The 12,416-nt window shown below is 39.7% G+C and overlaps 1 protein-coding gene across 1 annotated transcript; it reads right to left on the bottom strand.

Annotated features, from left to right (window-relative positions):
• Positions 1 to 466: 466 nt before the first annotated feature.
• On the bottom strand, positions 467 to 2,446 carry EURHEDRAFT_407523 (SWIRM domain-containing protein). The gene has a single exon (XM_040780576.1). It carries the CDS (start codon positions 2,013 to 2,015, stop codon positions 837 to 839), a length of 1,179 nt encoding a protein of 392 aa, XP_040643232.1. The 5' UTR covers positions 2,016 to 2,446; the 3' UTR covers positions 467 to 836.
• Between the last annotated feature and the right edge of the window lie 9,970 nt (positions 2,447 to 12,416).

Genomic DNA, 12,416 nt, shown 5'->3' with positions numbered 1-12,416 from the left:
ACACTGGTGGTCGGTATTGCGGCCCACACACTCCGTACTCCCGTCTCGGCTTGCTGTACTATGTACGTAGCTCCGTAGATCGACGTCAATTAATCATAGTACAGTACTCTAATACACCTTATAAGTGAACGCAGTCTGCTACTCTCATTATCGAGCAATTGGAATGTTGATGCGACCAGGACTAGTTTTCTGTTTCTAAACAAGCACGTCTTTTCTATTTGGTCTGTCTACGTTTGAGCTATGAACTAGGGATACTGGACTACTGTATCTATAACAGGCGTCTTTCAGACCATGAAACAATCACCATGATTTTCTATCGTTTTAAAGCACTACAATGCTACAATATTTTTCTGTTGTGTATACTAGGTAGTACCTGCATAGTAGCATAGTACGTAAATAACTCCATTTCATTAGTCAATCCTCAGCTAACAGTTCTACAGTACATAATTTGTACGGAGTCGTAGGTCTTTACCGCTCTGTCTCCACTCTTTTTATTCTTTCACCTCAAAAAAAAGTTGGCACCTATTCAATTCTAAATATCTATGCAAAAGCTATTTGCTACACTATGCAATCCACTTGACCATGTGGTAATAAATCATTTATGCACAACAACAGCAACATAAACTATGGAATAAATAAAGAGGGCTCCCAATTACCAGCAAACGCCAACGGTCGAGCTAAAAAAAAAAAGTAATAAAAAAATGCACCAACTAAAAGAATTAATTTCGCTGGAGAACAGAAGTCTCAAAAGAAAGACAAGATAAACTTGAGGCGAAGTGATAACGCTAACATAGGAAAGTTCTGAAACATGGAATTGAATTGGGTATACTGTCCTCTCACCTCCGATGTTGTTGGAAAAGCTCTGGATCAAACCAACCGACACGCTCATATGCAGTCCATAATTTGCTTGCTTTATTGACGTCGATCTTGCAAGCTTGTTGCGCATCTGTTTTGCGAAATTCTTTCCCAACGTTCAGAGCCCTGACACGAGCCTCGAAAATGCGGCGCTTGCTGCATAGATATGTTGCACATGAGAGCCTTAAAGTGGCGGCAAGATTGAGTTCGGCGGGACTAAGTAGGTTCCGATCTGGATCGTTGCTCAAATCTAACATTTGCCCCTTCCAATCCGCTTTTAATGCTTTCGCATTGCCACCGAGAGTTGAGATTGGTGGGGACAAGTCTTCGAGGGAATTGTAATCTGTGTCATCGCGATTCGTTCCTATGGCCCGAGGCGCCTTGGAAATTTGCGGTGCAGATGAAACAAAGGAGTCAAGTGCCTTATGCTTTGGAGTGGACCGCGGTGTACGTTTGGCCCGAGGTGTACGTTGCACACGCGGCTGAGAAGTAACTGCTTTTTTGGCGGGTGCCGGGGCAATCCTTTTTAATTTCGCCTCCAGAGCTCCAGGGCGGCAGCGATTCATCATAGCCAACTGACGTTCTAACGTCTCACGTTCCTCTTTAGCCCAGGCTACTGGATTGCGATTATACTGAGTCGAAACAATCGGTACACATGAAAGAGCCAGAAGATACTCATCACGCGTCGGTTTGTTCAATTTATTGTCAAATCTTGACATATGTGTATTGATATGTTGTTCGATCAGTGCTTCTGCTGTTGGGGGAAGCATTGGTCCAAACAATGGCTCATCAGTGGCAACATCAGCAACAGGATCATTGCGAGGAAAGAGCACAGGATCTGTGGAAGATCCGACCACATCGCTATCGATCTGTTCAGGAACATGCGACTTCCTTTTTTTGTTCCCAGTGTAAGGAGTGACTGGTGGAGATGGCAAATCCATTTCTGACTGTGTTCGCTTCCGATCAGCTGAGATAGGAGGAAGTTTGATCTCGTGGTTTGAGGGCAGATCCTGTGACACTGCAAAGTGTGAAAATGGGGGGCTGAATGCTTCAAACGGTTTTGCTTCTGGAGGGGACATGAGGCTGGAGACAGGTGGTAGACGATTCATGCTGGCTTTCTTGCTTTTCTCCAATTGCAAATTGCCATTGATCGAGGCCATTAGAAATGAATCCGCAGTCCAAACAGGGTTGATGCGAAAGCCAGATATTAGTTTATGATGAACTATAAAACGCGACCGGCAATATGATGGTTATTCTTATAATCCTTGAATGGCAACGGACGATAAAGGCCTGAATGTGTATAATGGAAGTCAATGGAAATGGACTTGCAATATTGGTAAACACATGTGAATATGATTTGTCAGAACAGCTTTCTTTGTCTCTGGTGGCAAATGACAACTGAGTTAACTGATGTCTGACTCAACCTTAGAAGGATACTGGGAGTAGTAAGGAGTGATAGGTGTCATTCATGAGGGAAATGCTGTTTTTATGGTGATGAGGAAACAACAGCGCCTCGCGATGAGGAGGTGAACTATGAGTCAATGCGCGCCGCCAATGATTGGGGCTGATGGTGTTGTAACGTTGATACCTGATAGGAATAAAACTGCGGGGTGGCGCGTGGCGGTAAGTGGCATCATTTTATGAACTGTAACGTACTCTAATGCTTGATATATTATTCTCTGTTATTTTTCTAAATTGCTAGATTTGCGCTTCACTTCCAATTGAATGAGGGGCGGGACACAGATTGGTAGTAAGTACTACTCCAGAGTGTTCATCACATGATAATGGCCCGATATGGTAGTCTATCTACGGAGTACTCCGTACTGTACTTGATTGGGGTATGTACTCCGTATTATTATCTCTGTCACTGATCATGATCTGGTGGAGATACCACATGACAATCGATGCCAAGGTCAGTGGAGAAAATACCTGTTACTAATGCCTGTCACCCTTTGTAAGGCGGTGGGTAAGTATTGATGATAGTCGCATCTATTCGAGGATCTTAGTTCTCGAATACTGACCAAAGCAAAGAAGATATGATGAAGTTCGTACATGCTAACTACATACCACTGTTCATCTAGGCTCCGCAAGAATCTTCAATCCTGTAAGTTTTTGGTTTCTTGCAATATCACCATGCCCAATGGTACCTGAATATTGTGTGGTGATTCAAAATATCTACATATGTATGGAGTAATAGCTGTCGGCCTGGTACAATGTACTATTGGTGCCTAAACTCCATTGTAGTGTATGGTATGACATCATTGTCTTATATCAGGCATCCGAAAAAAGAAAAAGAATGTGAAGAATGTGCTACATATACTCTCTACACATGACTTGCTATTCACATCACATTATTGGTTTCGGAATTGTCGTATTAAGATACTGTATGATTACTCGTTTGTCATGTGACTCGATATAAAAGAAAAAGAGGGGGGAGGGACGTTGACCAGAGCAGCCAATCCACGCAATGCATTGGCAATCAGGATTGAGAGCCTGAGATCTAGCTCTCAATGAAACTACATCGACATCCCTTCCATATTAGGCAACTCAGCTAAAATGTTAGGAAAAGCAAGCCTGTCACGGTACTAGTCTGCCATCTATACACGTGATCTGCGCCCGGACCCACAGGAGATATCTCTCTGCGCCAGTGGCGATGCAGTGCAGCTCCCGAGCTGCGTCTTGCCTATGTACCTGTAGATAGCCTGACCCGTAGTTCACTCTGTCCGTCAATTCCAAATATATATACTGTCTGCTTATATAGCAAGCTAACCAAACATGATTTGGTTCTCGTCATGCCAGACTCGAAAACGGCGAACAGCGATGAGCTTTTTTAGTTTTTAGAAAAATGCGTTAGCTACATATTGATTTTTTCATTGAGGCTGGTAAAAAAAGGTCAAAAGACAGATAAACTCGCGACTCGCCGACTACCGCTGTCGACTTTGGGTGGGTCTACACCGGTATGGATTTCAGCCAACAAAATAATATGAAGTGACTTAGAGAGAATGTTAAAAATAGTCGATATAGATATTTAAGTATCTCTTTCAAGATCTCAATACATATAATTACTGTTATTGACAACATTTTTATAAGCCTTATTCTGAAATTAAATTCCAAAGTCTGATTTTTTAATAAAACCCCGTAGAATCTGGTGTCACGGAGTGCTCAGCCAGGATGATGGAACATGCGCCTCATGGGTTCTACTCAAGTAGCTGACAAGAATAACCATCATAAGGGAAGAAGAGGAATGAAAGCCATCAGTGTTGTTGACGTGGCTTATATCCCTGCTCCCAGGCACACGAGGAAGTATGCATATGATAGAACCAGACATTTGGTAAAAAATGTTGGGACTTAAAAAGCAAATTCCTTTTCTTCCCCCAAATAATTTAAGGTCACTAAGAAGTGATTGATTTTTAGCAGAGAAAATCAATAGATAGATAGAGTACAGGAATTGAACAGTGTGGGTTACTGAAGCTGCTGGCGAAGTTAAAAATGATTTATGATATTATTAACTATGTGAACTATCAACTGCGTCTAAAAAAGGTATAAAAAAGCATCAAATAATTTTAAACAATATTTACTTCTTATATCAGTCAATACTGTATTTAAAGGTGTATTACAAAGATACCGAAAAATTTCTTTAAATTTTAGTTTAAACAATAAAATGCCGATATCTATAATCATCTATAATTAATTTAGTTAAAACCAAATGACTGCTTCTGCACTTAAGGAGATTAAATAGACAAGTAGACAAGTAGTGTGGGTGATGGAGGGCATCTCTCCATTCACTGCCGTGGTAGATGGGTTATCTACTATAACCAGTTCAATAAGCGACATCGGGTGGCAATGAAAAGGGGGTTTGCTTCAGATTCCCTAGCGTGTACAGTAGTAATGAAATGATGACAGGAACTTCAGCTATCTCCTATAATCGTCAGTACTCTTTCAAGCTTTTTTAAATATTATTATTATAGACTATGTATAACCTTTTTTACTATAATAGACTAGATTTTATCTAGAATAATCTGCTACAGGTGTCATGTACATGTAATTTCACCTGAAAGAGAAAAAGCCTCTTGAATTACATTTATCAGAATTAGCCCTTTTATCAGTCATGATAGTATCGAAATAGCATTTATATTCATTAATTTTAATTGGAGAAAGGGATAATGAGCAATTACTATCATTAGAGCTTTTATAACCAAGAAGATTTACTCCCACCCCATATAGATAGAGTATAGGGTAATTTTATTAATTTAATTAATTTTGCCAGTCCAAAATTCTGAATTCTAGTATTTTTGTATACCAGCAATTTAGGTGTAGTAACATATATAATGTAACAAGCACTTCATCAATAGTGTTCCGTGCCACTTAAACAGTCCTAATCAATTCTTGCCGTGTCCTCTGTATTATGGAACGCGCTCAAAATCTGAATTGACTATCTGGAGGCAGCTTGTTCTTGGTATTTTTTTTTATTCTTTGACCAGACTCTAATAGTATTAAACGGATAAACTTTTTCTAGTTTCTAACTGCTATCTCTTTGCTTCTATTGTTATCTTATTTCTGTTAAAGATAAATCCGAAACTATCTATCTTAATTATATATCATGCCACTCCCATTTGAAAGCCAGTCTCGTCCATGTTATAGATATCCTCCTACTCTAAAATGTCATATCTAAATGGTCTCTTAGATGTGATTATACCAGGCGTTTATCGACTAGGTTTTCACATTTGGTGGTACGCTGATGATTATATTGACGCGTGTATATTTGGATTTGAGTTCAATATGGGGGTTCGTTAAAATGGAAGCCCACTCTTATTGATGAGGTGTTTTTGGATGGCTTCTAACCATGGAGGAATAAAGCTAAGCAAAATTGGTTGGTGTATGTATTATTGAAAATAAGTGGTTTAATATAAGTGATTTAATTACTTATGTGCTCTTATACGTAGTGTCGAATTGTATGGGCGACGTCAAGCCGCTACAGGGTATGCGAAATCAAAAATTAAACTAATCAGAGCAGAGTAGCTCTGTAGACTACATTTGAGCTTAATATCTTATTATATCAAAGCGGATTCTGCAATTTTCTAAAACCCTATTTATTAAATTGATATGAAACATTATGGGTAATAATTTAAAGAAAAATCAGAGGGGGCAATATCAGATTCTCAAAAAGAAGTCAGACCAATAGATGGATAACGTATTCAACGGGCGAGCAGCGAACACGGCCGAAATGCCAATTTTCGCCGCAACCATCAGCCCAATAAGCTCACACCTACTACAGCGTGGTAGAACTAGCTGGCGAGGTATAGCATAGTTAAGCTGTCCACTAAGCTGTGTATCACAGTCCCTGCAAAGCCATTGCATATATTCTTTTCAATAAAGACTGCTGCGCGCACTGAGGGGTTTATATATATGTAGGAAATCCTCATCAATATGATTAACCGTTTCCAGCTGCCATCATGCCCTCGATCAACTTCCCATATGCGCATTTAAGTGGCCCGAAAACACTAGCATCAAGTGGTTGAAGAAGATGAGAGATATATATAGAGGCGGCAAAATCAGTTAATTGAATACTCCTTGCAATGTCTATCAAATTCTGCAGGTTGATGTTTGGCCGTCAAGAATTAAGTAATCGCTTCACACCGGTTGAATGTAGCTAAGTAAAAGGGTTAATTAAATATATGCTTTAATTAGAGGCATATAATCTATGACATGTTTGTGACAACTCATGTGACTGCTCATATATGGCGGCTCAACATAGCAGCAATGTATGATACATCACAGACGCTTCCCATTGCCTCTTCCATAGTCGACAAGATACCTGGTAATTTCAGAGGCGATATATTCGCTTTTTGGGCCTCGAGCTGGTTTATATCTGCTGGAGTCTTGCCTGCGCCAAAGGATTGGTTGCTATGTAATGATGAAGGTGGTGTTTTCTGTTTTATATGATAATACGAAGCTCTGATAGGACTCGGTCAGGTGAGAATGGAACCAGGTCAGTTGCTGCAAAGCTGCTTTGAATATTTGATTGGTAGAGCCTGGTAATGAACAGTAAGGTATATATAGAGGAATTCTGTTTTCAACAGTGCTCCCCACGTGATCTTATTGCTGATCCTTTGATCATATAAGCGCTTCAACGGCGAAAAGCAACCGACATCCGATGGTTGAAGGAGATGAGATTGAATGTGGAGGCATATATAAAGGAATGATATTCTTTTCTGTACAGAATCTGTGGAATTTTGCAGTGGCATAACTGCTATGACTATCCAATATCAGCATCATGCATGCGATATCTCCCTAATGTACGGGAAGGCTGTATGTGGCTCAAAGACGGTTTGAAGCCACTCCAGACCTAATCCATCATTTGTCCAGCCATTCCTGCTGACATTGATTATAAATCATTTGGAATAGCATGATACCATTGAGATGGATGGTTCTCTGCAGCCAGGATAATCTGGGGAGGCAAAGTCCATCCAGTTGTATTTACTGCAATAATAGCAATTACCCATCCACGATTCCCGGGCTGTAAAGTTTTGGCATTGCTTGCCCGAGTCTCTGGGCCACATATAACTTTGACTGTGAATATCATGTCCATCTGAAATCTAGTTTCATCCATATTGTAGCTATCTCGTTCAAAATTACATAATTTTTAAAAGCGTCATGGAAGCGCTTATACAACCCCGTAATAAGCTCTGTATCTTTACATTTGACATGCTGGTAGTCTTTTTTTTACTTTGTTTAGAGGAGAGTTTATCATGGCGTTGAATATAACGAGTCACCCAAAACTCGCCCACATAGGCAGTCTGTGAAGATAGCCGTGCAGCAGAAATAAATGTGCCAAATAGCGTACAGTAAGAGTAGGACATGCTGGCCCATATCGATCATTCATGACAAAAGTTCTTTTCAGTAGGTTTACTTTTCGGTGATTGGCAGCTGATTCCTTGCGGCATGTGGTTCCGTCGACCCGGGGCCTTGAAAGTAAAGAGGCACATCACATACATTTGTTGCTGCATTTCTTGATAGAAAGGCCTTCTTTAAAGACTAAAGCAATTTATGCGATTTTCTTTTGAATTATGAGTCATGGTTATGAATATAGATAAATCGCAAATATGAATAGTAGGTGGTCGCGGATTTGACCAGCTAGCCAGCTCGGTGATCGATTAGTTATGTTAAGATGTTTTATTAGTTAATATATCACAGGAATTTAAGTTAGCATTTAAGAAGTATGGGTTTTATGTCACTTGGGTAAAATATTTGGACTTATTTTAATATATAATGGCATTGAAGTCAATTATAATAAGACTTTCATAATCTGCGATTAGGCAGTGTTAATTATCATTTATAATATGCAATTCCTTTTAGATTTTATACCGTCTCTAATAGGTTCACTGGAGACTATATAGCCATACTCATAGGCTACTGAATTAGCTGATCTAAAAGGATATTCTCTTATAGATATGAATATCAATGTCTTGAAAAAAAAATTAAAACGGGTCGGGGCGGAATTTGCTGACCCACGTGATCCACTATTACCTGGTAGTCGTGACTGATGGATGCTCTGATACTATATAAACACTATTATTCTAATCTAAAAATAAAGTCGGAGATCAATCAGATAAAGTAATGACATGAATCACGTACAAGCGTAAAGATCTCGATCATATAATTACTTATTATTTGAAGGGTATAATAAATGCTTTAACTGTTGAGATCTGTAATAAAGGGAATGCTTATTTACATATTCACTGTAGAATCACAAGCTGAATTGATAGAATTAATTTTATAAATAAATTGTAAATAATTTGAGATCTATATAGACTATCATATAAAACGCTTAAATACTTTATGTAGTAGCAAAGAAGCTGAATACAGATAGCATAATACTGAATTTCTCTTCTAAATCTATTTATTCAATATCAACCTAAAATGAAAACATTCTCATAGATGATGCTGTCAATAAACCAATGACTAACGTAATCCACTACCGAGTGGCGCACACCACCGAGCGGCGCACCTAACGCGAAATGCATCATTCTCCCACACCCTTCCTTCTTTAATCACCCACTATGCCACCAATTCGCTCCCAAAGCTCCCGAAATCCAGTAGAGCAGGAGGGTAGGATTTTATTAGCTATAAAGGCTATTGAAAAACAAAAATCAGGTCAGTTCGCGAAGCAGCACGCCGTTTTAATGTGCCAGACCTCTCTACGCCGCTGTCCAAAAGGCCACACAAATTGCGCTGAAACACGCGCCAATGGCCATAAGTTGTTAGAAACTGAGGAAACACTTCTACAATGGATACTCTCTATGGATTCTCGTGGAGCAGCACCTCGGCCTACTGCTGTACGAGAAATGGCCAATCTTCTACTTGCATCGCGTGGATCTAACCCTAACCCCAGTTCAAACAGTTGGTGAGAATTGGGTCTCAAAGTTTGTGAAAAAGACATCCAGAACTTTCAACTTGCTCCTCAGAGCGCTATAATTATGAGCGTGCAGAATGTGAAGATCCAAAGATCATCCAAGAGTGGTTTGATTGTGTAAAACATAATCATTCAATATGGGATCCTTGATGATGGTATCTACAACTTTGATGAGACTGGCTTTGCAATGGGTTTAACTGCAACTGCAAAGGTTATTACAAGAGCTGAATACTATGGTCGGCGAGCTGTTTTACAGCCTGGAAATCGTGAATGGGTTACTGCAATTGAGTCAATTAATGCAACAGGGTTGGCCTTACCTCCATGTATTATTTTTAAAGGCAAGGTCTTTATACAAGCTTGGTTTGAAGATTCAGCTTTGCCACATGATTGGTTGTTTGAATTGAGCCCAAATGGATGGACTTCTGATGATATTGGGCTTCGGTGGCTTCAAGATCTTTTTATTCCATCAACAATCGCTCGTACGAAAGGGAAATATCGACTTTTGATACTTGACGGCCATGGTAGCCATTTGACACCAAAATTTAATGAGATTTGCAGTCAAAATATAATTCCAATCTGCATGCCAGCGCATTCATCGCATCTTTTACAGCCGCTCGATATCGGTTGTTTTGCGGTGTTAAAGCGATCATACAGTGGATTGGTTGAAACCAAAATGCGCCTTGGGATCAACCATATTGACAAATTAGACTTCCTTGAGGCCTACCCGCACGCACGAATCTAAGCATTTAAACCTGAGACTATCAATAATAGCTTCGCAGCAGCTGGTTTAAGTGCCTTTTGACCCTGATCGGGTGCTTTCAAAGCTCAATATTCGGCTTCGTACACCAAACCCCCCCCGGAAGCCGGGGTAGTGACTGGGAGCCAAAAACACCTTTGAACTACATGCAATTACAAAAGCAATCCTCATCAATTAAAGCATTGCTCCGTACGAGATCAAGAAGCCCACCAAGTCCACTTATTACCGCGATAAATCAGATTCTTAAGGCCCCGATTGGAAGCCCCAGTAGCTCCAGCACTCCCCCCCCCCGGCCAAGATGGCCTTCACCACCTTTACAGCCACGTACGCGGCCTCCACGAGGATGTGGAATATGCAGGGTCCCAGGACATAGAAGAGAGACATGTCCAGATAGACCTAATTAGGTAGTTTTCTTAATTTAATGGCGTTATGGTTGATGAAGATGCATTTAAATACCATAGATGGGGGCGGGTGCACCGCTCGGTAGTGGATTACGTTAAGGTACAGCGAAAGGCTAAATATCATTAATAAATTCCTTCAAAACCAATTTAATTAAGCAGCCATTGAAGACCAGGGTTATTTTATTAGGTGTAGACTAGCAGTCAGATAGGGATTGTGAATCAGTACAATATAAATAGTTTAAGACACTTCATTAATCAAAATTCAGGACAATTAGTCCTTCGTGCTATCCTTAATAATATCATTAATTGGTTTTATTATAACGTACTCCACGGGCGAACTGCGGGCACGGCCGAGCCGCAAATTTGTATTTCCATACAAATGGCACCTTTTGAACCAGAGATATCTTAACCATTTCATCTCTTTTTTACACCAAGAAATAAGATAGCATATCCTTATGCTAAAAAGAGTAGGTAGTTTGATTTTCAAATTGATAGAGCCACTTAATTGCTTAGGTATAATAGATTATACTGTATTTTAAGCCCGGCATATATGTATTAGGACAGATATAGGTTTACTTCCTAGAATATTAATACTATTTGGACTAGTTGAGATATCTTAAGCTTCAAAAGGTGCCATTTGTATGGGAATACAAATCCGCTGCTTGGTCATGCCCGTAGTTCACCTGTGAAATACGCTATTGATCCTCTCGGTCAATGAACGTAATCAAACCACCGAACTGACAATTTTCGTGTCAATTTCCAACAGCCATCCTTCGACTTATCTTTTTATCAACACTAACACATAAAATGCCTTTTTCTCAAGGATCCTAAATTCACAAATGGCTATTGAAGTTTATTAAGAATAAAATAAAAAAAAATAAACCAAAATCAAGAGCTGCCACGGTATTTGGAGTGCCTAAGACTGCTTTCTTGGCCGACTCAGTGGAATTCAATCACGGTCAGAATTCTGCACGTGCCAATAGCCATAAATTAATAGTCCTTGAAGACGTCCTCACCGTTAAAATTAGTGCATGCATGGGCTGGGAAATGTATTAAATATGTCTTTACTAAGATAAGTGGTTGAATCTCATTCTAAAATAGCATTCAACTGATGCGAAACGGTTGTTTGTTCTTGATGGTCATTCTAACCATCAAAATGCGGGATTTGATAAATTCTGCGAAGGGAATGCAATCATTCTCTGTATGTCTGTATTTTTCAACCATTAGAATGAGCAGGTTGCAATATGAGCTTGCACCTAGGCCTCGCCAGCGAGCCCTAAACTGTAGTGACTGTTGGACTGTTTGACATACTATTATAAGTTGTTCTAGGAAATAGCCATATTTTATTACTAGATAATTCTACATTTTAATTGGCTTTGGTGGTTCAAAAGCTTCAATATTCAATGGCTGCGGCGAAAATGGTCGGCTCGGTAACTGATTACATTAATGTCTCGTCTTCCTTATTAGCTGTTGATGTAAGTCCTAAACTTCAATTGACTGAGAATATCTATAGAAGAATCTCTCTTGGAGCAAGCGAATTAATTAACAATAAGCCTAGTGTGCAGCAAGAATGAAATATAGATAGACTACTACTATGGGATATTAACCGGCAGATTGTCAAATTGTTTTATTCAATTTTAATATAAGATCTAACCGTGGTTCCCTACAACACCACTACTCTGATAAGAACCTCAATATTCGAACAACGGGGTCTTTCTTTATCCGCGCTAACTTTTAAAATTCCTGTCATTTACAGTCACCTGACAAAAGTCTACGTAATTCCGCGTCGCGCGACGCGCCACCTGATATTGTCCATCATCTTTTCAACCACCTACACCATGCCTCGCACCCCTTTACGATCTACTAGTTCTAATAGGACTAATAGAAAGGAATTAGAACCTTTCCAACGGGGAATTATAGTTGGCCGATTCCTTGCAGGCCAGAAAAAGGCTGATATTCAGCGCGAAATGAATTTACCGTATACAACAAT

This window comes from Aspergillus ruber (genome assembly GCF_000600275.1).
Source record: "Aspergillus ruber CBS 135680 unplaced genomic scaffold scaffold00001, whole genome shotgun sequence".
In the NCBI taxonomy this organism is placed as follows: Eukaryota; Fungi; Ascomycota; class Eurotiomycetes; order Eurotiales; family Aspergillaceae; genus Aspergillus; species Aspergillus ruber.
The sequence above is the reverse complement of the archived record's forward strand: the minus strand, read 5'-3'. Positions and strand labels throughout refer to the sequence as shown.